We start from the raw sequence: 26,419 nt of genomic DNA on the forward strand, positions 1-26,419 counted from the left end.
CTCAGAGGACTCTGCTGCTCTTACTTTGCTGCCATTACTCTGCTGCCACAAGTCCACAGAAGATGTTCCTTCTGAGCAAAGCTGGGTTTTCACAACCATCCATAGGCTCCAATACCAAGGGAATGAGGTTTCCTCCTTCCCGACCCTAGGGATGCAGTGGATGCCAGGGTTGCAGGGACAGTAGACTGGGATGTTATGCATTGGTCCTCCAATGTTCTCTGCCCCAGGTTGGCCCAGGGACTGCAGTGAGCTCCCTGCTAGCAGTGCCAGTGGCATCTACATCATTCAGCCCACAGGACAGCAAACTATCGTGGTCTACTGTGAGATGAGAAGGGAGGATGGAGGCTGGACTGTCATCCAGAGGAACCACAGAGATACACCAGTCAGCTGGGATGAGTCCTGGAGCACCTACAAACATGGCTTTGGCAATGTACACTCTGAGTTCTGGCTGGGCACCGAGTACATCCACCAGATCACCAGGCAGAAGGTCTACCAGGTCAGGTTTGTCATCTGGGATGCTGCAAACAGCAACCTGTTCAGCTTGGGTGATGAGTCCCAGGGCTACCAGCTGAGGCTGGGAGTGCACTCAGGGACAGCAGAGGATGCCATGGCCTCCAAGAGCATGACCACCATGCATGACAACATGAAGTTCTCTGCTAAAGATCGAGATCAGGACACTTCTAGTGGGAACTGTGCTTCCAGCTCTGGGGGTGGGTGGTGGTACTCAGCATGTTACTCTGTGCGTCTGAACTTCAGAGGGGGCATGACATGGGGCAGCCTGTGCCCGGGGAACTGCAAAGCCTCAGCCATCCTCATCAAACCCACCACCTACTGCTAGTTGCATTTTCTTTTCCTTTCTGTCCAACCTGGGGCTACTTCTGGCTCTCCAAAGAACTGGAACAAAGCAAAACTGAACTGTGTCTGCCATGGGGTCTTTGCAGAGGTTGGTAATATGTAGCTAAATAAAATAAGCATTTTCCACTTCTTCTTCCTACTACAGTTTTTCTCTATTTCTCAGCTGTGCCTGTGTCCTCTAGTTCAGAGTCAGATAATTTTAATTGCATTAATATTGGAAACAGTCTCCTGGAAACTCAGAAGCTTCTATGTCGGTAGTATGTTTCATGTGAAATGGTCAACCTTGTTGTCAGTTAATTTACATCTTTAGTTTCAGGAAACCTACCTAATTTTTGCTGAAGATCTTGCTCAAATACTAAAGTGCACAGGCAACTTGCCACTCCGAACCTCCTTCATGTATGGCTTAATAGATGTCAAATAGTCAAATAAATTCAAAGAACTGTCTGAATTGTGAAAGTCTGTTTCAGACCTTTGAAGTACTCAAAGAGGTTAATTAATTACTGGGTTTCTACCACTGCAGCTCAGCTTTTCCCTAAGCCAGGGCAATGATGACTTCCCAGAGTCAGTGCTGGTAGAACAGTTGGACTTGATCTTAGAGGACTTTTCCATCCCTCATAATTCTATGATACATCCTCATCTTTAAGGGCAGGACCCTTCAGCAGATGCCTCCCATTCCACCTCTGTGGTATTAAGTAGTAAAATTGCCTCTAGTGGCATCTTGGAGTGAATCTTGGAGTGCCTTTGGCTCAGGAAGATGGGAGCTGTTTCCTCATCAATATAGAGACATAAGCTAGAAAATGAAAATCATCAGTAACAAATCTTCTATTACTTTGTTGTGCTTGTGTGTAATTTTTTTACACTGGCATTTTACTGCATGTCTGCCTTGAAACATAGGATTTTTCTCCCTGCCTCCTACTGCCTCCTGTTCCTCTGTAATGAGTCAGGAGGTGTGTGACAGGTGGGAGTAGGCATCTGCCAGCTCAGAATGGAAACTAAATCCAGTGTAGGAGACAATAACCTAAATGAAATATTCTTGGCTGTCAAACATGGGAATTTCTTGTCACATTTAGAAATCTTTTTGATTTTTTTTCTTGGCTAACTCTCTTGCCTTGAGATACACATGAACACGTATGATTAAAGGAACCCTCTGCTAATGCCTCCCCTCCCAGATTGGTCATCCCCTGTGCATCAAGGTAGGATGAGAGGCAGCTCAGGGGCAGTGCCACCCAGCTGTGCTGGGCTCCCAGCACCAAATTCCCTTCCATGACAGAAAAGACAATTCCATTGGATATTCCATCCTCATGGTGACTCTCCTTACCTAGATGCAGAAAAGTCTCTTTTGCACCATGTCCCCTCGTTATCTCTAACCAGTGTGACATTTGCCAAGTGGAAGAGATTGTCCCCATCTGCCCTTGTGAGACCCCACCTGCAGAGCTGCCACCAGCTCTGGGGTCCATAGCACAGGAAAGATGTGAAGCTGTTGAACAAGTCCAGAGGTGGCCACTGAGATGCACAAGGGCTTCTGCTCTGGAGACAGGCTGGCAGAGATGGGGGTGCTCACCTGGAGAAGAGAAGGCTCTGGGGAGACCTTAGAACCCCTTCCAATGCCTAAAGGGGCTCCAAGAGATCTAGAGAGGGATTTTGCACAAGACCCCGGAGTAACAGGACAAGGGGGAATGGCTTCCCACTACCAGAGGGCAGGGTTACACAGGATATTGAGGAGAAATTCTTTCCTGTGAGCGTGGTGAGGCCCTGGCACAGACTGCCCAGAGAAGCTGTTTGCCCATTCCTGGAAATGTTCCAGGCCAGGCCAGACAGGGCCTGGTCTAGTGGAAGGTGTCCCTGGCCGTGACAGTAGGGTTGGAATGAAATATGGTTAAGGTCCTTCCAAGCCAAACCATTCCACAAGTTTTTGAAGTGATATCTTACTTTTCCTGCAAGCTCCAAAGTTGCTGTGTTTCCTCAGGCCTCTCTTGCTCTCTCCAGGGAGCTCAACTTGTCCCACAGGAACAGAAATGGGATGTAGTGAGCCAGCCCTCTCCAGCAGGCTCCACTTCATGGGCAAACAACCCAGCAAACAACCCAGTATCACCATACTTAAAATGCAACGTCAATGTGAAAAGAAGGGATTTGAGAAGTGTAATCTCACCATTGCATTTCTGCTGATCCCCAGAGGGTGCTTTTGCCCAAGGTTTGCCAGGCAGCTTCCTGTGGGAAGGAAGTCTGGCAGACAAGGAGAGCCCAGAAATATTCAATAAGGAGTCTAGTTGCAGGTTCCAATTTTCTTTTCCACGTTCCTTACTCTGTTCTGCTGCTGCATAGAGTGTTGAGATCCTGTCAGCACCAGCTGTTAACACAGGAAATGTGAGTGAGGCCATCCAAGGAAAAAAGCACCAAGAACTTCATTGCACAGATATCGAATCATGGACTCACAGAATGGTTTTTGATCTTAAAGCTCGTCTGATTCCATCCCTCTGCCAAGGGCAGGGACACCTTCCACTAGACCAGGTTGCTCCAAGCCCTGTTCATCCTGCTCTTGAACACTTCTGGAGATGGGGGAGCCACAGCTTCTCTAGGCAAGCAGAAAATATATAGCAGAAAATTTCTTTCCATGCAGAGAAAATATAACATGTTTCCCTGAATCAGGATTTTTCAACCTTTCCCAAAGGATTTAATATGGACTTCATAATTGTTTCCTGGGGAACATGGTAAGCTTGCATAAGGTATAATTTACTTCTTTTTTTTCAGATCTTTTGTTCATCTGCAGCCAAAGATGGAAAGTACAAACTTTCTCTGTCCATTCTTGCGTGAGCCTGAGGAACAGCTGCCCAGGTGGCTCTGACAAGCCAGGGAGGTCTCTCACCCTGGCAGTCTGGAAGACCTCACTCTGTGCTCAAAGACACCCACCTGAGCGAGGGGAGGCTGAGGGTGAACTTGCACCTCTGTCCTGAGTTCCCATCAGTCAGCTTTGATTTGGACACACAAAGAATTTTAATAGTTCCAGTCCTCTATCAGTTTATCCAATTCCTTATTAAGTGCAATTAGACTTTTGGTTTCACAACATCCTGAGATGAACACGCCAGTCCTACCTTTGCCTGGTGCCCCCAGAAACACAAAATCACAGAAAAGTCAGGGTTCAAACGGACCTCTGGAGATCATCCACTCCAACCTTCTGCTCTGAAAAGTGCTAAACAACCACCTCTAACCATTTGCTGTTCCTACTGCATCCATGTATACACTGCCAGTGCTTGTCACCTCGTTCACTACTTTCCTAACAGTCCTGATTGCTTTTCTTGCAAGAATGCTATTCCTACTTCTGACCACCCATTTTCTTTGTCTCTGTGACTTTTCCCAGTGTTTCTCCATCTTTCCTGAGCCAGGCACCGAAACCACACAGACTTGTGAGCTTGTTTTATACTGGGGCAAGTGATATTTTCCTTGCAATATCTGGAGCCTCTTTTTAATTACTCATGAACCTCCAGATGATGCTTTTCAGGGAACTGCTTACAGTTACCTTTAGCTCTTGACTAGCATTAATCTAGAGAGCCCCCTCTGGGATGTGTTTTACCCTTATCAGCATTAATTTTAATTTCTGATGTTATCACCCACTAGCTCTGTAGCCTGAAATACTTCTGCAGCTTTTTCTACCGCTTTTCCAGCAGTAACACCATCACCATCCTATTTGCAGCCTTTTCTCCATATAATGAATATGTTGAAAATTCCAGCCCCAGTGGAGATCCAACAGGAAATCTGCATTTTTACCAGTTTGCCTTATCTTTGCAAGCTGTTGATCTGTTACAGCTCAGTTTCTCTGAAAACTCTATGACAGACCTTCTTAAAAGTGTTTTTGGATGGCATTATATTGACCAGATCGCTGTTGTCCACACACACCACCTCTTGCAAGAGCTGGAACAGATTTCTGAGCCACAACATTCTGCTAAAAACTATGTTGACTCTTCCTCAGTTTATTGTATTTACAGACTCATAGATTCATGGAATATCCTGAGTTGGAAGGGACCCACAAGACCAACTCATGGCCCTGCACAGGACACCCCCAAAACCCCACCCTGTTCCAAACAGCATTGTGCAAAATGTTCCTTGAGCTCTGGCAGCCTTGGGTCCATAACCACTTGCCTTGCCACTTCCCTTTATTCATTAGTTCCTACAAATTCAGTGTTTATTACTATTTTTTCAGTAGGTAGAGAAATGAGACTTCTGGAGATCTCTAGACAAATATGGCATTCAGGACTGGAGCCCTCAGCACAAGAAACCTGAACCTGTTGGAGCAAATCCAAAAGAGACCACAGAAATACTCTGAGGGCTAGAGTCCCTCTGCCCTGGAGATACCTTGGGAGAGCTAGAGTTATTCCTCTGGAGAAGAGAAGGCTCTGGGGAGACCTTAGAGCCACTTCCAGTGCCTAAAGGGGCTCCAGTGCCAGAGGGCAGGCTTAGATGGGATATTGGGAGGAAATTCTTCCCTGTGAGCGTGGTGAGGCTCTGGCACGTTACCCAGAGAATCCCTGGAAGTGTTCCAGGCCAGGTTGGACAGGGCCTGGAGCAACCTGGTCTAGTGGAGGGTGCCCCCACAGCAGGGGATTGGAAATGGATGAGCTGGGGCTTCCTGCTCCTTTTAATCTCCTTTTAACAAGCTCTCCTTTTTTCTACCCATATGGTCTTCCTGGTCTGCCTGATGAAGATATACTCCAGCCACCAACTTTGCTGCTGGTTTTCTAATAAAGCTTTCATGATATATTTCTCCTCTCTACGTTGCTCCTGGCAACAGTGCTACAAGTTCCATTCCTAGTGGTTTTTTTATAATTTATAATTTTTAATTTTTAGGACTTCCCAGGATCCCCCTGTTGTGGGAACAGACTGGAAGCTGTGTGCTTCTCTGTATCTGTTGAACCCTGCAGGTCTGAGCCCAACCATCCCCACCCAGCACCACTGTGACTGCACATACCAGTGCCCCGGTGCTGTCTGGATCACATGGAGATCTTCATGTTTGTTCATGTCCTATCCAATCCCAGTTTCTTCAGCTACTAGTAAATCCAACCCTTCTGTACCAGCCATTCCCCTCCCAGGCACAGGCTTTTTCTCTGCACCTCTAAGCGTGATGTCAGGATAACTTTGGAACGCTCTGGGGACTGTGGTCTCTAACCACCCATGTGTCAGTGCACCTTTGGGGCATCTTTGGGACAGCTTTAAGGCATCCATCTTGCATTGCATTCTGGACTACATCTCCCTTGCCACATTCTCTCCAAGGCTGTTGCATCCCTACTGCTGTGCTCGGCATCACACATTTTAGGATCCAAACGGCCTTTTACAAAATTCTTCAGCTCTGCAGCCTACCTGCCCCTGTGTAGGACTTCTGCTCTGCTCCCTGGTTGACTAAGGATCTGTCACTCCTTTCCCTGGGCTGGATGTCCTTTGCCTGTGGGATTTCCCTTCTCTGCAGCATGAGAGGTGCTAGGCCAGGAATGAGGGAGTTGAGATCTTCATAAAAGCCTCACTGATGTTTCTCTGTTCCCCTCAAACAGATGTTGTCCCAGAAGACTGAAGTCTGCCTGTGGCTGGTGAACAGATGGCAAATGGCAAAATCCTGGGAAATCTCTTTTGCACAGCATGAGTGGAATGTGCCCAGAAAGCCTCTGTATCTCTGATATTTTTTTTTCTTTGTGCCTTGCTTAATTCTTAGTTTCCCAGGAAACTCACATGCCCATTAGTGCTTTAAAATGCATGCAGACAGTACTTTTAAAATTACTTCTCTCTTCAACATCTTGACAAGCAGCTTCGAACAGACTGAGGTGGTCGTAATGAATCACAGAGGGGACAAAAAGCTACAGATCCACAGAAATCTCTCTGGAAAAAATGAAGAAATGGTTGTCAAATGAAGAAATGGTCCCAAAGGGAGGTTTGCACCAACCAGTGTAGAAACTGTCCAAACCAGCTTTTTGTGCATATTCTTCTTCCAGCTCTGGAAAATACCGTGGATAGCTGCTGACTCTTCTTGGACATACCTGGGTGGTATGGAAAGTATTCTGCTCTATCTACAAACTGGATTAGGGTTCCAATGCCTGCAGCCATCTATGTTGGGTTTATCCCACCCATTTATACTGTATCTCCATCTGAGGTACCTAAGATCTATGCCTGGATGCTTTCCAGATATGCATGCTCCTTCCAGGATGTGGGGCTGGGAAAGAAGTTGCCAGAAACTAGAGAGAAAAAAAAGTGCTTTAAGTCTGAAATTATATGTACTGTGTCCCTCTGTGGCTCAGGTCAGTGAGCAGATGCTTGCGACACAGGTCTGGCTGGGATGGCACATTCCACAATCTGTATTTATCCAAGATCCGCTGTCATGGAGCAGGGGGTTGGTGCATCAAGCCCTGCCTGCCTGCCGCTCTCAGGAAACCTCTGAGGCGAAGGCAATCCAAGATAGATTTAGACTGAAGAGTAGGAAAAATTCTTTCCTGTGAGGGTGGTGAGGTCCCAACACAAGTCGCCCAGAAAAGCTGTGGCTGCCTCATCCCTGGAAGTATTCTGGGCCAGGTTGGAAAGGGCTTTGAGCAACTTGTTCTTGTGGAAGGTGTCCCTGGTTTAGTGGAAGGTTCCAACCTGATCTAGTGGAAGGGGAGTGCAATGAGGTGAGTTTTAAGGTCCATTCTAACCCAAATCATTCTAGGATTTGATGATTCTTTGATTTTAAGGACTATGTGACAACAAGATGCATAAATTCCACCATACCCAAGTTCACAGCTTCTCTGTCACTTTGATTGTTCGTATACCCTCTCCTGCTGGATCATAGCTAGGAGCAGGTTTTCCTGGGGCTGTTTCTCAGCTCCGCACTTGGCTCAGTGCCTTGGCCTGTGTTGTGCTGAGCTGAGTGCATGTTGCTATAATTTTAGCTGTTTGTGTCCCTTAATCTGTATTTGTTCCCTTGAAAGTGCAGGGAGATCCATTAAAACAGAGGCACTGGGTAAATACTGCCTGCTCCTCACTCCACCAGCACCTGGGATCAGCAATTAACTCCGGGTAAACAGAGACGACTGCCAGCCAACCCTTGGCCACAGCAAGGGGGGACAGGGAACCCACAGTGCTCCTCCCCAGGTGTGTGTGGGATGTAAAAGCTGGAGCTGGGCGGTGGCATGGAGCTGAAGCTCTGGTGGCTGGTGCCTGGTGGCCATTGGACGTGTCCGGCTGATGGTGTGCCATGGGCGGGATCGGCCACCAGCACTATAAATAGGGCTGGCAGCAAATCCACCCTGGGGAGCAAACACTGAACCCTGGAGCCAGGAACAGATGCATGGACTGGGTGGAGGAGGTGCCTAGGAGGAGGCGTGGTGCCAGTGTCCTGTACTGAGGAGTCCAACAGCATGTGCTCGATGCCAATGCAGTGCCTGTAAGGCTTCAGCTCAACCAGGACGTGCATCACCGTGCTGGGTCGGATCCATAACGGCTTCCCAGTAGGCAGCAGGAATGGCAGGAGCTCAGGTGGGACTACCAGGACCTTTCCTAGAGCCTCCGGTTAGGCCTTGCCCTGTCTCTGACTCTGACTCTGACTCAGAGGACACAGCTGTGGGTGGCACAGGACGCAATGCTGGGGCACAGAACTCCTCCCAAGTCATCCACAGTGGCCACTTTATGGTGTCGTGCCCGCACAGCGACTCATTGCCCCGGCGACGGCACCACCATGCCGAGCCCGAGCTGGCTGATCCCTGGAGTATCGACCCAACCCTCACCCGGCTCTTTGAGTGCATGAGCCTGGAGTACAGGTGAGTCCTAAAGCCCTTGCGTGTGTCTTAATGGACCCCCAGCTAGCTGAAGGCAGAAGGCTAGCTGAGCCCCATTCCCTAGCCAGGAATTTGCTTCCATCTGACCTCCTCCTCCTCTTCTCCATGGGCAGTGATGTGCCATATGCTCAGAAATTGCCATCCTGAAAAGTTTCAGGGAGAAAGAGCTGATGTTGGGTTGTTGGCTATGGAACCAGGTGAGAAGCTTCTCTGTTCACGTGTAGCTTGACTCTCCTCCATTTTCCCATGAGATCTGGTGTCACTGTGCCCAGCTGTATTTCCCCCATGGCCAGACCTAGCACGCTCTGTAGAACAGCAGCAACCCTGTGAACAGCTCAGTTCTTTGGCAATCCACCCCAGAGCAGGAGTCCTGCTTTCCATCCTTGACTCTGTCCCCATGTCCTGAGATTATTCCATGACATGCAGTAGCACTTGGGACTGGATGGCTGCACAGGTTTTGCCCAGGGTGTCCTGAAAGCTTTCCTCCTTCTCTCCTGCAAAATCATATGGGTGTCTGAATTGTTCCCCTTCCACATAAATTGCCAAAGCCCAGTGACAGCTCTTTGGTGACAACAGGACAGACTGCAATGTGTCTACTATGGCCACAGTCCTCATTCTTGGAGGCGTCCCCTTTGCCAAGCCCTAAGGTTTTGAGTTCTCTCCAGCATGGCATCCACATGACTTGCTCCGGTGGAGTCAGTGCCAAACTGCTTGCATAGCTTTCTCAAAATGTCCAAATGTGAACACCTAGGTGATAAAGTCCTACCATGTGAAAGCAAAATCTCAGCAAAGCAGCCTTGAAAAGGTGCCCATTGCCTCATCCAGGATCTCATCCAGTGGCTGAGATCTCAGATTTGCCTTGGAGTCCTTGAGTGCTCAATGTAACAGGGAATAGTCACTGCCAGGACATCCTTGGGGATGCTGGGCACAGAGACAGCACTCCAAGGGTACCAGTTCCCACATAGCTGTGCACATCTGACCCATTACCATATCCCAGGTGGTGGATGGGATCATCTCAGTTTGCCAGCAGCCAGCACAGCACAGCTTCTGCTCCAAGGGGCTGGGGAAGGCAGTGCTCTCTGGGAGCACAGGGAGCCTCAGCATGGGGTGACCCAGGCAAGGATCATGCTTCCTGGTAGGGAGCATGTGGCACTCACCCCTGAGTGCCACAAACAGGGGACATAGAGACACTGGTGGCCTTGCTCTCTCCTCTCCCAGCCCCATACTTTCCATACCTGAGCCCGGCAGGTTCGAGGCTGGAGAAATAGACACTGTCACACCAGTGTGCTCAAACTATAGACTCATGAGGTGCAAGGCAGCTTCAGGGTACCCCTGGGGTCTGGAACTCCCAGGCAGAATGGAAATGGACAGGGTACAAGGGCTTTGACTGTTGGAGTACCATGTGTGACTAGGGGCTGGCCATTCCACTGCAGTCAGGGCTCCATTACTCCAGCTCTCCCTATCCCCTGGACTCTCAGTGGCTCATTTCCTCCCTGCACTGAGCATGTCAGTGCAGATACTGGCTCCTATGTAGTGGAACACTCACCCAAGCCTTGTCCAGCCTGGCCTTGGACACTTCCAGGGATGGGGCAGCCACAGCATCTCTGGGCAACTGGTGCTGAGACCAAACCATCCTCACAGGGAAGGATTTCTTACCAATATCCCATCTAGCCCTGCCCTCTGACACTGTGAAATTATGCCCCCTTGTCCTGTCATTTCAGGCCCTTGTCCAAAATCCCTCTCTAGCTGTCTCAGACTCTCTTTAAGCACCAGGTGGGCGGGGGGGTGGGTGGTGCTCTAAGGTCTCCACAGAGCCTTCCCTTCTCCAGGCTGGACAGCTCCAGCTCACTCAGCCTTTCTTCTGGTAATATGTTTTTGACACATTGTAGGCAGCAGCTAGAGAAATGTATCAGGGTGGAAAAATGGAGCTAAGGGTTCTCGGTGCATTTCTGTATTTAGTGTCTGATTTGATACTTCTCTGCATCACCTGCCATTTGACACCTCCTCTCCTAGCCAGGTTCCCAGAGGCAGCACAGCCTCAGTTGGGGTCAACAGCCCGATATCCTCTAGCCCTCAGGAGAGCACCCGCCGTTAAGCTCAGACTAACTTCCTAACCCAGGAGAAACCACTGTATTCTGTCACCTGGGAGGCACCTGTGGAGTTCCTCATCCAACCCTTGTGCAGGGCAGGACTAGATTCAAAGCCAGGTCAGGTTGCTCAGGGCCATCACTCTGACAGATGGAGCCCCAGGATGCGAGCCCACTATACCCAGCCTGCCCAGGGCTGCCCCTCTCCCACAGGGAATTGCTGTCCATGGCTCTAGTTTGGAGTTTACCTGTTCCAATTCTTAGGTCCGTTTCCCCTTGGCCTTTCTCAGAGCATGTTTGAGAACTGTCTGGCTCCATCTCCTTCTTTGGACAGCTGAACGCAGTAATCCTCTCTTCATCTTCTTCAGGCTGAAGGAACCCATCCCTCACACTCCTGTCTTGTATATTAGTCCCCAGCCACCTCGATATCCTCCTCCAGAATCACTCCAGTTTGTGAACCTCCCTCTTTGCCCATTGGACACAGTGTCCAGACTTGGCCATAACAGTGTGGAGCAGACAGGAAAACTATCCTGTCTCCTGGTGAGCTGACTGCTGCAGAAAGTCCTCCTTTGCTGCCTGGGCTCACACCATTTTAAAGGCAACTCACTAAACTTTCCCTAAATATTTTTCAATGGCTACAGCTAGAATTTCACCCCTCTCCAGCATTCCTCCCCTGCATTTCACAGACATTATAGCAGTCCCTGTCTCAGCCTGAGCATTCATTCTGGGGATATGACTTATCTCTCTTCTGTGGGCAGGACTGCGAATCACCCCTCACTGGTAAAGAAATGTTCTCTCCACATCAAGGCTTGCTTCCCGTAGAAACTTGTTTCCTCAGATCGCCCAAAGAGAGGCAACTTCCCTCTCTGAGGTCTTCCTCCTAAGGCTAGGATGAAGCAATTCATTTTTACCTGTATTCCTGGACATCTAGAGCAGCTTCCTGCTTAATGATCCGTTTCACTCCTTCTCCTGCAACAGCCTGCATTCCTTGAATCCTTCCGTAGAATGTTGTTTTTCCTGCAGCTCACCTGGCTGCCTCTCATTACCCAAAAAGCTGAGGGTGGAACTGAGCTCCTTCAGGAGCTGCTCACACTTTGACTTTAGCACCAGAAGGTTCATCCTCTCCGTCACCACAGTGTGACCTGCACAGGCTGGGCTCACACCCTCTCCTGTAACTTATTGTTGGGAATCACTGACCTGAGAGATGTGAACTGCAGCCACTTGTAGTCGTACCTGGCAACATCTGTCTTGTGCTCCAGAGAGGAGATTTGGCAGGCAGGGACAGCAGACTGGGAAGTGACTTGGAGTATACACTCAACCTCTCTTGTGATTTAAAACAACATATCTTGTGTGCCAATTCCCTACTAATTCATCCTCTTGTCAGCCCATGTCTCCCCTGGGAGAAGTGGAATTGCTGCTATTGATTTTTTAATTCACAGTGCCTTAAGTAGTCACGCAGGGGTAGTGAATGCCAGGCAGAGACTCCAGGGATGCATTCACTGGCATTCATCATCCAACCCCATTTTTTTCTGGCAAACGACCTCCATTCTAGGGGGTCTGATGAGTGGGAAAGGCTCGTGCCTGGGCTAAACCCACCCACACTGCACTGTGGCTCTGTTGTCATTCGTGGCAAGGGGTTGCACTCTTCTGTCATTCCCCAAGGTTTTGAGGCTGATCCTGTTAAAGGATTGCACAGAGGGGCTGGGCTGGTGTGCTGGTGCAGCCCTACATCTCTCTAGATCATTCCTCTTTTCCCTGCTCCTTTTGTGCTGATGAAGAGGAAAGTACCCATGTTGCCACAAAATCAGGGACTGCAACAACTGAAACTGCTGCATGGGTAAATGAGTCACAGACCAAACAAGGTACTGCTGGACCCATGCCACCGTTGGACCGAGGCTGAGCCCTGTTGCCACCTCACCCTATCCCAGAAATAACCCGTAGCACAACAGTGGCAGGATCTGTGTTCCCCTCCTTCTTACAGTGTAGGGCAGCAGGGCCCCCAGCCTGTTTGGGACACCCTATACCCTTCCCACAGCTCAATGTGAAGTTTGCATCCACATGCCCAGTGAAGATAATTGCAGGGAAGGGTGGGGCCCTTTTCAAGGCAAAGCAGGGAGCAAAGATCAGCCTGTTAAGCCCCAAAACTGAAAGGATCATTAAGAGGGGAAAAGGGCATTTGGTGGTAAAACTCAAAGGCATCTCCCTGCTGCCTCCAGGCCCCACAGCAACTCTTAGCCATGGCCCTCTGGCCTTACACAAGGCCAAGGTGTGTCCCACAGGCTCAGGCTGCTCTTCTCAGCTGGCTGTGAGTGAGGAACATGGCCTTGACCAGCATGATCTGGCCATGTGCCCAGAAATCCTGTCCCTTCCATTGGCTCCTCCACTTGGCACCGTCTTGCTGTTTGCCTGTGCACCTGGGGAAAGTTCAAAATCATGGTGATAGTGGAGTGGTCAGTATCAGCCTTAACTCTCTGCAGGCTGGAGTCACAGGTCCTTCCCCAGCCCCTCGGGCCATGTGTCAGGCTGGGTATCCCTCAGGAGACCATGCCCATTCACTCCTGCACCTGCCCCTAGACACATCCCTGCATCAGGCTCTGGAATTGTAGGGGTCCCCAGTCTTCCCCCTCTGCCAGAGGCAGATTTCAAGGCAGGTCAGAACAGAACCCACCAAAATCATTATTTGAGAACACTTACAGGTTTCACAAGCTTGAATGAACAAGTCAGGGGCTTCATACACTCTCATCCCCAGCACCTCCCTGGGGACACAGCCTAGTGGCACCTGGAGGGGCTGGGGACAGGGGATACAGCACCCTGACACCAGCTCAGCCTCCACCTTTCCTGCTCCACACATATACCAAGGAAAAGTGGGAGTCAAAGCAGTGGGAGTCAAGATATTTAGGATACAAGCTGTTTGCTGGAGAGGGACATGGCTTCCCAGGCAGGAATGCCATGCAGCCTGCAGCCAGATCTCAAAGGGACCCCTGGAGCACCTGACATTGCCCCGAGGCCATCCCATGTTGTTGAGAGAACTGGAGATGTGCAATGGACCCCAAAGGAACTCTGGTCTCCCCCACAGAGCTCCTGGGGCAGCAGGGCCCTCAGGGCCTCCTCAGTGGCTGCACATGAACTCTGGTTGTGTCACTTGGCTGGATGGAAACAAGACAAGGAGCGAAATGAGGCTTCCTGCGCTGCAGGTCACATCAGGGACATCACCACCACCACTACGATGAGCTGTAGAACAAACACAGCTGCCTCTGGGAACTAGGGAATGGGAAGCAGGGAGTGCAGCTCAGGCTGGAGGGGCAGGTTTGCAGGGATCAGTGTGGAGAAGAGGCCAGGGCAGCTCTGGCTGATGGCAGGGCTGGTGTCACTTGGAGGCGTCTGTCTTGGAGCACAGGCAGGTGTCCCTTAACATCCTGAACATCCTCCAGTGTTGTCCTGCTTTCCCAGACCCTCCACAATGGCTGCCCCAGACTGCCCCAGCTGAAGGCAGCATTTCCAAGCCTTGCCTGGTGTTAAAGGGATGGTCAGCATTAGCTGCTCAAACACTGTGATGAGGCAAGAGCCACTACAGTACACGTCACCACACATCAAACCTGGGAAGGAGACTTGCCTTCCTGTCCCCTAGGGCCAGGACACAGCTGGCTTGGTTGGGGCAACAGGATCCTACCTCGAAGGTGGGGTTCAAACGTCAAGGAATCAATGCCTCAGTGTTCTGTGCTTTAATCCAGGGGCCTGAGAAGCCTCTTTTGGGTCGGTGAAACTCAGGGTTTAGGTCTGTGCTGCTCCTAGGGTGTGCAGGAGCTTGGAATGCTCCTGTGGGTGCTTCCACAGGTGCTTGGCAAGCACCTGCAGCGGAGCCATGTGGCAGTACCTGCTCCCTGGGCATCTTTCAAGGTGGTGCCCCTCAGCCTCCACTTTTGCTTGGTGTTTCAGTGGGAAACTAGTATCGCCAAAGTGGAAGAATTTCAAGGGGCTGCAGCTGCTTTGCTGGGATAAAATTCGACTCAACAATGTGATCTGGAGAGCATGGTATATTCAATGTGAGTATGAACCAGACCCCACTCTGTCTGCCAGATATCAGTCTGTGTCAGTGTGATGGGTCTGGCACCAGAACAACCATGTACAGGTGCAAAGGAAGGGATGGGGCACAGATACAGTCAGCTGTATTCTCCCCTGTGCAGATGTGGAGCGGAGGAAAAACCCTGTGTGCGGCTTCATCACCCCTCTGGAGGGCATGGAGGCTGATGAGCACCGAAAACCAGAGGTAGGCCAGGGTCACTTGCAGCACTCTGGGGCTGCAGCAGGTCTGTGTGGCACAGGGATCTGGGGACATGTTGCATTTCATGGATTTTCTGGAAAAGGTGTTTCTGATATGGCACAAGGAAAACAGCCCTTTCCTTGTGGGGTGCTGGGGCCAAGGAGCTCAGCCATGACTCCCTGTCCTGCCTCCTAGGCTGTTGTGTTGGAGGGCAACTACTGGAAACGCCGCATTGAGGTGGTGATGAGGGAGTACCACAAATGGAGGATCTACTATAAGAAGCGGGTGAGTGGCTCTGCCCGTGCTGCTCCCTGTCCTGTAGCAGTGCCAGCTGTGGGATGGAACAGTGTGCCCTGGAACCTGGAACCATGGCTGACAGGGCAGGACGTGTCAGGCTTTGCCATTGTGGCCAGCTGGCTGGCCCCCTGAGCTCTCCCTGCTTGGGGGGTGACATAGGCTGTCTTCTCCTTCCAGCTCCGAAAGTCCACACGGGATGGAGTGATCTGCGGTCCAAAGAGGGTGAGTCTGCTGAGAAAAGATGGCAAGAGGGAGAAAGTGGAGCACCATTTGTACCCCTCCACTGGGCAGAAGGGCAAAGAAAAGCCCCAGGGCATGATAAGCCCATTGGAATGGGATGCTAAGCATCTGGGAGCAGCAATGTGCCAGGCATTAAAATGGAAGCAGCTAGGGGAAGCAGCCAGGACTCTACCCACGAAAGGCATCCACTTGGTTCCTTTGCTCTACTACATGCAGGATGAGGATGCCTGGAGGCCAACAGAGAAATGGTGCAACCAGCTCTTCTGCAATGTAGTGCCCATGCTGCTTGGGGATGAGGAGGAGGAGCGCGGGAGCAGGCAGCATTTTGATTTGGACACCTTCCTCTCGGATATATCTGACACCCTCTTCACCATGACACAGATGCCCAGCACCCACCAGGCACTCCCCGAGGATGGTAGGTGCTGCAGACTACGCTTCAGCAGGATGTGGAGGTGAAATCCAGGTGCTGTCTTGGCTTAGCCCCTGAGAACTACCAGCCATGTCCTTTTGTGCAGGCAAGGTCCCCTGGCACCTGCCCTGATCGGGTAGGGGGATGTTCCTGCCCTGCCCAGGGACATCCCAGGGGAAGGGATGCTTAAGGGGTGTTTAGGCAGGGTGGGATCATCCCCTTCTCCTCTGGTTCCCTATATACCAGCATGCATTGTCTCAGGGCTGAGCTCCCCAGGGACCACTGGCAACATGAAGGGCTTTGCCCCAACCCCCAGGGCAGGCCTTGCTTCCATGGTCACTCTTCACCATCCTTACCTGGCCATGTCCCTTAGGCATCTGCACCCTGTGCCAAAGATCAGCCTTTCACTAGGATCCTGGGAACTGGATAAGGCCCTAGAGGTGCTGATGGGCAGTGGTGGAATGGGATGGCCCTGGCTCTCTACAGGATAGGCACTTATCTCCCTGCCCAGGGCAGGGTGCAGTGGTACAGGGTGACTCTGGGGTGACACAGAGGTGTGGCAGCCTGGTAGGTGTCAGGGCAGTGGTGGGAGCAGCCCTCAGGGTGGGTCTTGGGGATGCAGTGGCTGGGCCTTGATATTCCAGCTCTGCCCTCTTTCAGCATATGTTGGGAATGCTGACATGATACAGCCGGATTTGGCACCCCTGCAGCCCAGCCTGGATGACATGGACATATCAGGTAAGATGCAGCCTGGATATGGTATCACATCCCAGCCAGCCCTGCACTCTGTGACGGCCTAAAATGGGGGGGTCACAGGTTTGGTCTGGCAGCAGTGGGAGCTGCTGAGACAGGCAGAAAGCACTGGATATCCAACGGCATAGGAAAAGCAGTATGGATGGGCAGGGCTGAGGGCAGAGCCTTGTTGTGCCTGCCTGCCTCTGGAAAGAGCCACAGAAGGTCAGGAAAGGCTTGGCCAGGAGCTGTGTGAGGGGATTTCTACAAAAAGAGGACATTTCCAAGAGTCCCAAAGTCCCTCATTTTGGCTGCAGATAGAGGAAGAGGAAACCTCTAGAGAGTAGGTTCTGCTGAGTCCCCTCCTCACACACTGCCCATGCAGCCTGGGTGGTTGTCTTGGAGCTGGGACCCTGCACTGGGCTGTGCTACATCTCCTGGGGACAAGTCACTGTCCCTTCCAGGCTGCCCAAAGACAAATCTGGTGCTGGAGTCCAGCTGGGGCAGAGGGCTGCTGAGGTAACACCAGCAAGTGGGCAGTGGCAAATTCCCCCATGCTGCCATGCAGGCTCTGAGCTGTGAATGTCCATGCAGTCAGCTGGGACATGTCCTGGTCCCAGCAGTGTCCCCAAATGCCAGGGCAAGGCACTGTTGGGGACTACCTTTGTCCTCAAACATGTCAGAGCTGGTGGCCTGTACACACGGCGCAGGGGGAAGCCAGTGGGGGTTGGTGGCTACTCAGCAATAGCTAGTGGCCTTGGGCAGCACCAACATCTCCAGACCCCTCTGTGAGCACCCTGGAACTCCATGGCCCGCCTCCACTTCCACTTCCTCCAGGAAAAAAGGGTACTTGCACCATGGTTGTGGGGTGTTGCAAGACCAGATGCTGGCAGGGAGCAGGCTGCACACTCTATGTGCCAGGGCAAGTGGTGGCATGGGTGCCCTTGGGATGGATGTTCTGGGGATGGATGAGGCGGGAAGACTCCTGCCAGCATCCTCTGAACTCATTCCAACCAGAGATCACATCAGAATGAGGTGTGTTGGGAAGAGGATCTCTTGCCATGGCTGGTGCTTCACCTTCTGTCCCCTGGTGCCCCAAAAGGGGGCATCACTTGCTGGAAGGTGTGACAGCTCCAAGTGGGTCAAATTGACATTTGATAAGTGTCCTTTATCTCAAGAGGTCCTGTATGGTGTCACAGCAGCAGGTCCAACACCTCTCTGACAGCCCAGTATGACCTTAAGCTCAGCAGGAGATGGCAGAAGCATGATGATTCCTTTCTGAACCAATACATCAGTCAGGTAGCCTTTTTTCCTGGGAAAAGGCCTGTGTTTTGCTTCAGGGTGCTTCTTGGCAATGGGATGAGTCATACTGCAGACCGCAACATCACAAGGAAACATCCCTTCCTGCTCTGACCATGTCCAGCACCTCAGCCCAGGGACACTGCAGGAGCTGGGGAGGGTCCCAAGTCTGGCTGTGGCTCCTGGTCTGCCAGGCTAGTGTGCCCTAGGACAGAGCAGCATCCCATGGGGTGCTTGGAGACCTGTTGGCAGGAGCTTTGTCCTGGATGGAGCAGCCCCCTGGGTGATAAGGTGTTACATATGAGAACTGTGTGTGCCAGGTACCTCTGGGGCTGTGGGGAGAGTACAGAGAGGAGATTGGGGTGCTGGATGCTAGCCAACCCAATTATGTCCCAAAAGGTGCCTTTTTCAGCAGGGCAGGCAACTTGGGACCAAGGATTACCCAGAAGCCTCATGCAGAGCTACACACGGCAGGCATGTGGGGTGGGCACCATGGGGTCACAGGGCTGTCATTGCGAGGGTGGTGTGGCAGAGCTCAGTGCCTGTCAGTCAGTGTCTGCAAACCAATCCCCAAATGAGGAAGCATCTTGTGTCTGCGGCGGGTGCTGGAGTGTGGCGTGAGGCAGATGGAGAAGTCCTGATGGCAGAGGCGAGGGAGTAGTCCGGCCCTGTGCCCTGCTGGCACCGTGCTCCAGGTAGGATTGGTGCTGGGCACTGGGGCTGGACTGTCCATCCCATGGGGTGGCAATGCCCTGCTGCACTGCAGGGCTCTCCCCAAAGCCTGGGAAAAGTGCTGGAGGGTCTTTGGGTTGGGAAGGCCCAATCACATTGGAGAGCATCTCCAGGTTTGAGCAGGATACCAAACGTGTGGTTTACTGACCACAAAGGCTCTTCTCCCTTGAGCAGGCTGTGCTCTGGCCATGCTGCACTGCCTGGAGCAAAACAGGGCAATACAACAGTGAGGACAAGAGCTATGAGGTGAGGAAGGGGCAGGAGAAAGGGAGAACAAGGCTCCTGGGGACTGCCAGTCACCTTCCATGGCTGTAGCACGGTGAGAGGCACAAGAGATACCACAAATTCCTATAAATATCTGTAGAGCTTCAGTGCTGGTGGCAGGGACATCCTGGAGTGGGCATGGCTGAGGTGGGGGCAGTGTGGGGATGGACTGCATCCAGGAAGGCCAAGCTCCTGCCTGGCAGCACTGCAGCACACACAAAGTGCTGGCCTGTGGAGGGGTAGGGATGGCCCTGACATGCTGTCAGGGATTCACCATGGCTGTGACAGGGGTAAAGGGCAGTCTGACAGCTGACTGGGATATCTCAGCAGTGTCTCTGTTCTGTCACACATCACTGTTCTCCTCAGATGGCAGTGCATGGCACGCTGGAATCATCATTGTGCCCAGTCCCGTGGCATCCTATAGTGCTGGCATGTTTGTTCCTCTGGTGTAGATTCAACAGGGTCTCAGGCCTTTGTGGGTCCCAGCCAGTTCACTCCACATGCTGGAGCCTGGGCCACAGATGGTGCCCTGAGCATGGCTGTGCACACCAGGCAGGCACTAGCAGCAGGGCCTATAGCTGGCACTGCCAGTACCACCCAAGGGCTGGAGAGCACAGCTGGGTTCTTCCCAGAAGAGATGCAAGTGCCTGTCCCCAGTGGCTGTTCAGACACTGCACTTATGCCAGGGGCTTCCAGGCAGCAAACCCAATGAACTCTCCTGCTCCATCCTACAGGGAAGCATCCAGCAGTGCCATCCATGTCCCACAGTCATCCTCTCCACGAAAAACCCTCTCTGTGGCAATGCCAGAACCAACATTGACACAGGCACTGAGCCAGGGCATTCATGCAGCTGATGTGCCTAGGGAGACAGCTGCCAAAAATATGGGGTCAGCCCTTTGTGCTGTGGTGTCTGGGCCTGCGGAAGGATCAGGGTTGTGGGAAGGAGAGAGGAAGGGAGGGGGAGTCAGGGCAGGGTCACGCGGCTTCAGGAAGGCCATGGGATGTGGTTAGCCGCAGGCTGCACGCACAGCAGCGCTGGAGTGAGCAGCACAGAACTTGTCACCACTCCAGGGGACCATCCCCATGGCTTGGGAATGCCATGATCTGATTGTCCATCCCCTCTGCTGAGGCTGTCCCCAAACCAGGGTGTCACAATCACTGCCGCAGCCTGGGGCTGATACAGCAACACACACCCCTGGGAACAGCTCTGGGGGTGGAGCACATGGGGTTCAGCTGGGTGTCAGGTATGGAGTCCCCACATTTGGGTGGCATTCCAGGTGGGTTTTCCAGCCCCTATGCATATGGCAATGCTGGCCCTAGATAAAAATGTGCTGGATCTGACCTGGCCCCAAAAAGTGCAGAGTACCAGTAACAGCACATGATTCCACCCCTCACATCCCAGCGTGTCCCCCTCCTCTCTGGGCAGGTCTGCTTATATCAGTCACTGTGTCTCCACTTGGCTCTGCAGAAATCTTCACCAGCCACCGGCCACCCCCATCTCAGACACAATCGGGCTACCAGGATCCATCCTGCTTCTCGCCCATGGCTGAGCCCCTGTTCAGCAGTGAGGGGTCCCTGATGGGTGCTCGGAGTCTCCCTGTGAGCCCTGAGGCCCCACTCCTACCTGGCACCCTCCTCCAGGTAAGTGGGATCCCAGTTTGCAGCCTGTGGCTTACTGATGTACCAGTCACCTGCCCTGACCCTGCCATATCTTCTGCAGCCCAGTGGTGCCTCTCAGCTCAGCCTCCACAGCACCTTCCCAGGCTCTGAGCTGCCCCTGGCCCCTCTGCCCCCTGATCCCCCCGACGTGGCACCCAGAAGCCTCAGCCCCCAGCTCCGACTCAAGCCCACACTGCAGTGCGACTTCCCTGGCAAGTGCCTCAGCCTGGAGCCACCAGCACCCCACTGTGTCCCCCCCATCCCATCCCCCCGGGCACCACTGATGAGTCCGGAACCCCTCTTCATCCCTGCCTCAGCCCCCCGCTTTAAGTTCCCCTACAGCAGTTCACCTGACCCCTCGCTTGTCACCCACCCTGCCTCCCCTCTCTCGAGCCCTTGCTTCACCCCCTACATCCCAGGGCTGGGCTATGCCACAGGCATGGGGCCCCAGGGGTACCCCAGCCCTGCTGCCTCCCAGCTCCTGCCCCCCACCCTGCTGGGCAACCCCAGGTTTGCCCCCCCCAAGGGGGTGCCCCAGGGTGGGGGTGGGCGACCCAAGGCGAAGCCCAGTGGCACCAAGGCACGGAGGCTGCAAGGACACTCTCTGTCCCACCTGCCTGAGCCCAGCCCCTGCCCGAGCCAGCTCCTGACCACAGGTAACAGGGTTGGGGGGCTGTGGGGGGACACAAGGGTGAAGTGTGGGGCATGCTATTGTGGGGATCAGAGTGGGGACCCCCATTTCTCCCCGGGGTTGGGATACAGGGAATATTGGGCAGGGAACATGGTAGTCCCCATAGCAGGGTAGTTCCAAACCCAGGGGTGAGGCCGTGCCTGAGGGATTGCCCTGGCTTCACTGGCCTCAGAGGGAGATGCGGCCCAGCCCCAGGACTTGGCTATGGGTACTGCTGGGAAGTTCCTGTGTCCTCAGTCTGGTCTCTATGGTCCTGTTGGTACTGAGGGCTGGGGCTCCCTGCCTGCACGAGGCTCCTGAGAACATCCCTTTTGTGAAGAGAACAGGCTCCTCCTCTCTGGGGCAATCCAGCAGGGAAGGGGCTGCAGCAGTTTTGGTGCAGGTTGGGGCTGGCTGTCTCCTGGGGCAGAGAAGGTCACCCCAGTCCCAACAGCCCCACGCAGCAGTGCCCATCTGCTCCCTGCCCCCTCAGCCAAGCAGGACCCGGTGCTGGATCCGCCTCGCCCGATGGGTGCAGGACTCATGCCCACAGCCCCTGTCTCCCCGGTAAGCACTCAACAACCTGCTGTGTTGGGAATTGCCTTCTCCTGGCTGCTGGGGAGGGGCAGAGATGTGATCTGGGGGTCACACTTTGCTATGGGCTGGAGAGAAATGGAGGGAAGGAGTAGCAACGTGTCTGGATGGCTGGGGATGGCAGGAGTTGCCTGACTTTCTTCTCCTGTAAAAAATAACAGGGCAGAGGTGAGAGACATCCTACTTGCAGGGTTCCTTTCCTGGAGTGCTGGGGCTGCCTCTGCAGATGGTGGCAGGCGGCTGCACATCCCCCTTCCCCATCCCCTCGGGGGGGTTTGGCTGCTAGTATCTGGGCAATGGCCAATCTGGTGTGCGTGGGGTGCTGATCCCCCAACTCCCCTTCCCTCTGCCTTCTCCCAGCAGCAGAGCACTGTCCCCGAAGCCCCTGCCAGCCTACTCTCCAGAATGGCCCAAATGAGCCCAGGACTGGCTCCTGGCTCCAGCCCTTCCCAAGTGTTGCTGCACACAGCGGACATGCAGCCGGGCCCCCTGCAAGTCCCTAAGGCAGAACAGCTGTCCCCCACCTCGGCTTGTGGTGAGTCTGGAGCACCCCAAGGAGCTCCACGGGGCACTGGGATTCCTGCACAGAGCTTGGACCAAACACTGTGGGAATTTTAACTTTGGCTTCAATCCCAGCTATTTCCATTTATCCAGCTGAGCATGGAGGGTTCCTTCTGTGCCCCTTCACCTGCCTCTTTCTTCAGCAGCAAAAGCAGAAATAGGGAAAGACAAAAATGGAGCAAAATGTCGGACTGTGGTTTTGAAACCCCAGAGCTTGGTTTTGGAGCAGGAAGCATCCGCTTTCACCAGCTTTCATCCGCTTTAACCAGTGTGGCTGCTGGAAACCAGCCTCTGGTGTTCTTCCCAGTTCAGTTTGGTGCTGCACACCACAACCTTGCAACTCTTTCCACGCAATTTCTACCCCAAGAAATGCTGGGGATTTAAAATGTCAAATCCAGGATGTTCCCATTTCTGAGCAGCTGTAAAATGAGTGGGACTTGGGATAATGTGTGCTTGGAAGCTGAAGTGCAGTATCCCCATCAACTGAGTGGGGTGGCTTGTCCTGGGGTGGGGGCAGTACTGTGGGATGCCCCTCTCTGCCCATCCCAGGTGCTGAGACGTAACCTTGTCATGAGTGCTGTTGCTATCCCTCTCTTCATAGCAGCACCTTTCTTTTTTCAGGCAGTGACTGGCCCAAGCCCAGCCAGGCTTCCCCAGGACCCACTGCAAGGCTGGGCACTAGCATCTCCCTGCATCAGATTGTGTCCCATCCAGGAAGGCCTGAGTCCAGCAAGGTATGGCAGGAGCTGCCAACTTCATATGCACCCCCCTTTCCTCCTGCCCCCAAAACACCATTCACCCTCACTTCAAGCTTTGGGCCATTCCCCAGTGGGGCTGGTGGCCCATGGCTGTCCCCCCTGCTGGGAGGTGCTTAACGGTGCTGACCTGCAGCTGGAAAGCCGCCGCATCACGCACATCTCCGCTGAGCAGAAGAGACGCTTCAACATCAAGCTTGGCTTCACCACGCTGCACAGCTTGGTGAGCACACTGAGTGCTCAACCCAGCATCAAGGTGAGCACCCAGGGCCAGCCCTGGGCATGCAGGGACATGGTGCATCACCTGGAGACGCTGCATCCCTGCTGTGACCCACAGCACAGAACTCCTCTCCTGCACCCCAGCCTGTGGTGCAGAAGGGTGGAGCACACAGCAGGCACACAGTGCAGCTGTGTGAAGGTGGTCTAGGCCCCCTTCTCCTCTCACCCCATGGCCCCCAGGTCAGCAAGGCTACCACCCTGCAGAAGACAGCTGAGTACATCTGCAAGCTGCAGCAGGAGCGGGCAGCTCTGCAGGATGAGGCACTGCGTCTGCGGGAGCAGATCGAGGAGCTCAATGGCTCCATCAAGTAAGGGGGCTGTGGCTGGGGGAGATGGGGGAGAGCCCTGCCTGCTTTGGGGTAGCCAGGCAGGGCAAGCAGCAGTGCCAGGAGAGCAGGAGGACATGGCAGGTCTCCCTGGAGCACCTCCCAGCTGACTGTCCCTCCTCAAACCCTTTCTGTGGGAAAGCTGATGCTCAAGAGACATCAAGTGTCCCTGGGAGTGGGACACTGGCTGGCAACTCCTGCTGAGCTTCTGTGGCTCCCAGCCTCCCGAATATGGCCCACAACACTGATTGTGCCCCACAGTCTGTGCCAGGAGCAGCTGCCGGCCACAGGGGTGCCCATCACGCGCCAGCGCTTCGACCACATGCGCAGAATGTTTGACGAGTACGTTTGCTCCTCCACACTGCAGAACTGGAAGTTCTGGATCGTATCCTTTGGGGTCAGTGCCTGCTGCTCCCTCTCACCCTCCACCAGACACCAGGTGTTCTGGTTCATCTGCTGCTACCGGGTCTTTGGGGTCCCTCAAGCTCAGGAGACTTTGGGGACCACAGGGAGATGTTTCCCAGCCAAAGTCACATGGTGGGAACATGCTGATGTTGTGTGGTTAGATGGGATATTCTGATCCAAGGGATCAAAAACAGTTGGATAAATGGTCCTCAGGGAGAATGGAAGTGGAGCTAAGCTTATAGAGGGAATTGCTCCTGATAACATGGGAACTGGCTCTGAGAGGCAGCAGCTATGGATTAGGAAAGATCCAGAGACAAAGCTGGGGACATGATGGCTTGATCTGGGTGGTTGCATGATATGCCCTGGAAACACAGGGATGGAGAGAACCAAGGGCTCCATGGGCAAAGGGCTGGATCTGCTCCTCTCTGAGGAGCACAGATTAGACACACTGGGACTCCCTGGTAGAGTCTGTGAGGTCTGTGAAATCCTAAGTGGCAGAGCGATGAAAGGCACTGCTGCCCATGGTCCCATCCAGCGCAGGACATCTGGACAAAGCAGAGGTGACTTCTGATGCAGAGCTAGGGAGCTCCTTCCTCAGGACACGGGGTATCATAAAGCCAACATAGGCTCCAGGACATGCTTGTGGTGAAGGTATCTCTGTGGATTACTGCCTGCACAAAATCACCGGGCTGGTCCCTGCAGGCTGGAAGCAACAGGGGAGCTTATGGGACACACTGGTGTTCCGCCTTGCCCTTGAGCACTTTGCTAGTTGGTTCCCTGGGGTGCTCTGAAGGACATGTCTTGTGTCTCAGCTACCTTTTCTGGCAGCCCCAGCCGTGCAGGGTTTTGCATCTCTTCCACTATCTACCCAGGTGACACTCATGCCATCACCCCAGCAGCTTGGGCTAGTGCCAGGTGTGGTGCTGTGCTAGGAAGGCACTCAGCAGGTCTGTTCCATAGCCTGTCATGCTGCCCTGGCAGTTCTGCTCCATGTCCAGACAAGACGGTCTCTCCTGATGTCATAGGAGGGTGATGCCCACAACCTGGAAGGAGTGAGACCATTGTCACAGGAAAGCTGGTCCTTAACTCCTCTGATCCCACCAGTTCAGTATCATCATCCGGCCACTCTTCGAGTCTTTCAATGACATGGTGTCCACATCCAGCATGGAGAGCCTCACCCAAACATCCCTCACCTGGTTGGACCAGCACTGTTCCCTCCCAGCGCTTCGGCCAAGTAGGTGGCCCTGTGCCTGGCTGTGGCACCCTGAGCAAGTTGTGTTGGCATGGACTGAGGGAAAGGCAGAGGGGAAAAAGGACAGGGGTGTCCCGGGGGATGGCGGGATGATCTGTGGGATGTCATGGAGCTCGTGCTCAGTGATCAGCCATGCTCCTGTCACACCCACGCCCCAGCTGAACCGAAGTGCCCTAACGCCGTGTCCCGGCAGGGCAGGTCCGGCCCTCCCCAAAGCCCCTCAGGGTGGGTGTCCCTTCATTGCGTCTGCTGGGACTGCGGGAACGACCAGTCCCACCGTTCCGGGGGCTGGAGCAGGGCCGGGCAGCGCCGTCTTCCCCAGGATAGGTCCGCCTTCCAGCCCCCTTGTCTCCTGTCCCCGCAGCCGTCCTGAGCTCCCTCCGGCAGCTGAGCATCTCCACCTCCATCCTCAACGACCCGGCCCGTGTCCCCGAGCAGGCGGCGCGGGCAGTGGCGGCGCTGGGGCGCCCCGGCGCTTCCTCCTCCACCTGACTGCTCCGGCGGCTCCGGGGTGTCCCTCGGGCACAGGCGTGGGGAGCCGGGACTGCACGAGGGCTGTCCTGCCCTGTCCTCCTGCAATAAAGGACTTGCTGTGCCAGGGACCCGGCGTGGTTCTTCAGCCCCGAGGCCGCTTTGGGCACGGCCGGGAAGGGCGTAGGGGGACAGGGACTTGATGGGGGGTGAAAACCGGAAGGGATGAAAGCCGGGACTGGGAGCCGGGCCAGGGGCTGGGGAAGATGAGAGAAATCGAGGTTGGGGCAAGAAAAAGAAGAGGCTGGGGAGGCGGGCTGGGGGGTTAAGGTCAGTACGGGCAGGGGTGCTGGGGGCAGGGGGCGGAGTTACGGTAAGAGCTGACGGGGGTTAATGCCTGGGGCTTGGGGGAGCAGGAACTGGAGGGGGGCCGGGGTTGGGGGAGCATGAGGGCAGGAACCGGGGTGGGGGGAACGTAAAAGTT

The 26,419-nt window shown here is 53.7% G+C and overlaps 2 protein-coding genes across 2 annotated transcripts; both read left to right on the forward strand.

Moving 5' to 3' along the window:
- The first annotated feature begins 211 nt into the window (after window positions 1-211).
- LOC117006209 (fibrinogen-like protein 1-like protein) lies at window positions 212-838 on the forward strand. Its single transcript, XM_033078570.1, has one exon. The coding sequence runs from the start codon at window positions 212-214 to the stop codon at window positions 836-838; it is 627 nt and encodes a 208-aa protein (XP_032934461.1).
- Window positions 839-8,328: 7,490 nt separating this feature from the next.
- On the forward strand, window positions 8,329-26,190 carry MLXIPL (MLX interacting protein like). Its single transcript, XM_033078270.1, has 17 exons — window positions 8,329-8,624; window positions 14,666-14,772; window positions 14,914-14,996; window positions 15,186-15,275; window positions 15,465-15,509; window positions 15,744-15,942; window positions 16,597-16,674; window positions 20,390-20,604; window positions 20,684-21,278; window positions 21,786-21,859; window positions 22,247-22,421; window positions 23,069-23,181; window positions 23,339-23,458; window positions 23,662-23,789; window positions 24,069-24,192; window positions 25,317-25,446; window positions 25,829-26,190. The coding sequence occupies exons 1-17, from the start codon at window positions 8,329-8,331 to the stop codon at window positions 25,954-25,956; spliced, it is 2,700 nt and encodes an 899-aa protein (XP_032934161.1). The 3' UTR covers window positions 25,957-26,190.
- Window positions 26,191-26,419: the final 229 nt, after the last annotated feature.

This window comes from Catharus ustulatus, chromosome 22 (genome assembly GCF_009819885.2).
Source record: "Catharus ustulatus isolate bCatUst1 chromosome 22, bCatUst1.pri.v2, whole genome shotgun sequence".
Lineage (NCBI taxonomy): Eukaryota > Metazoa > Chordata > Aves > Passeriformes > Turdidae > Catharus > Catharus ustulatus.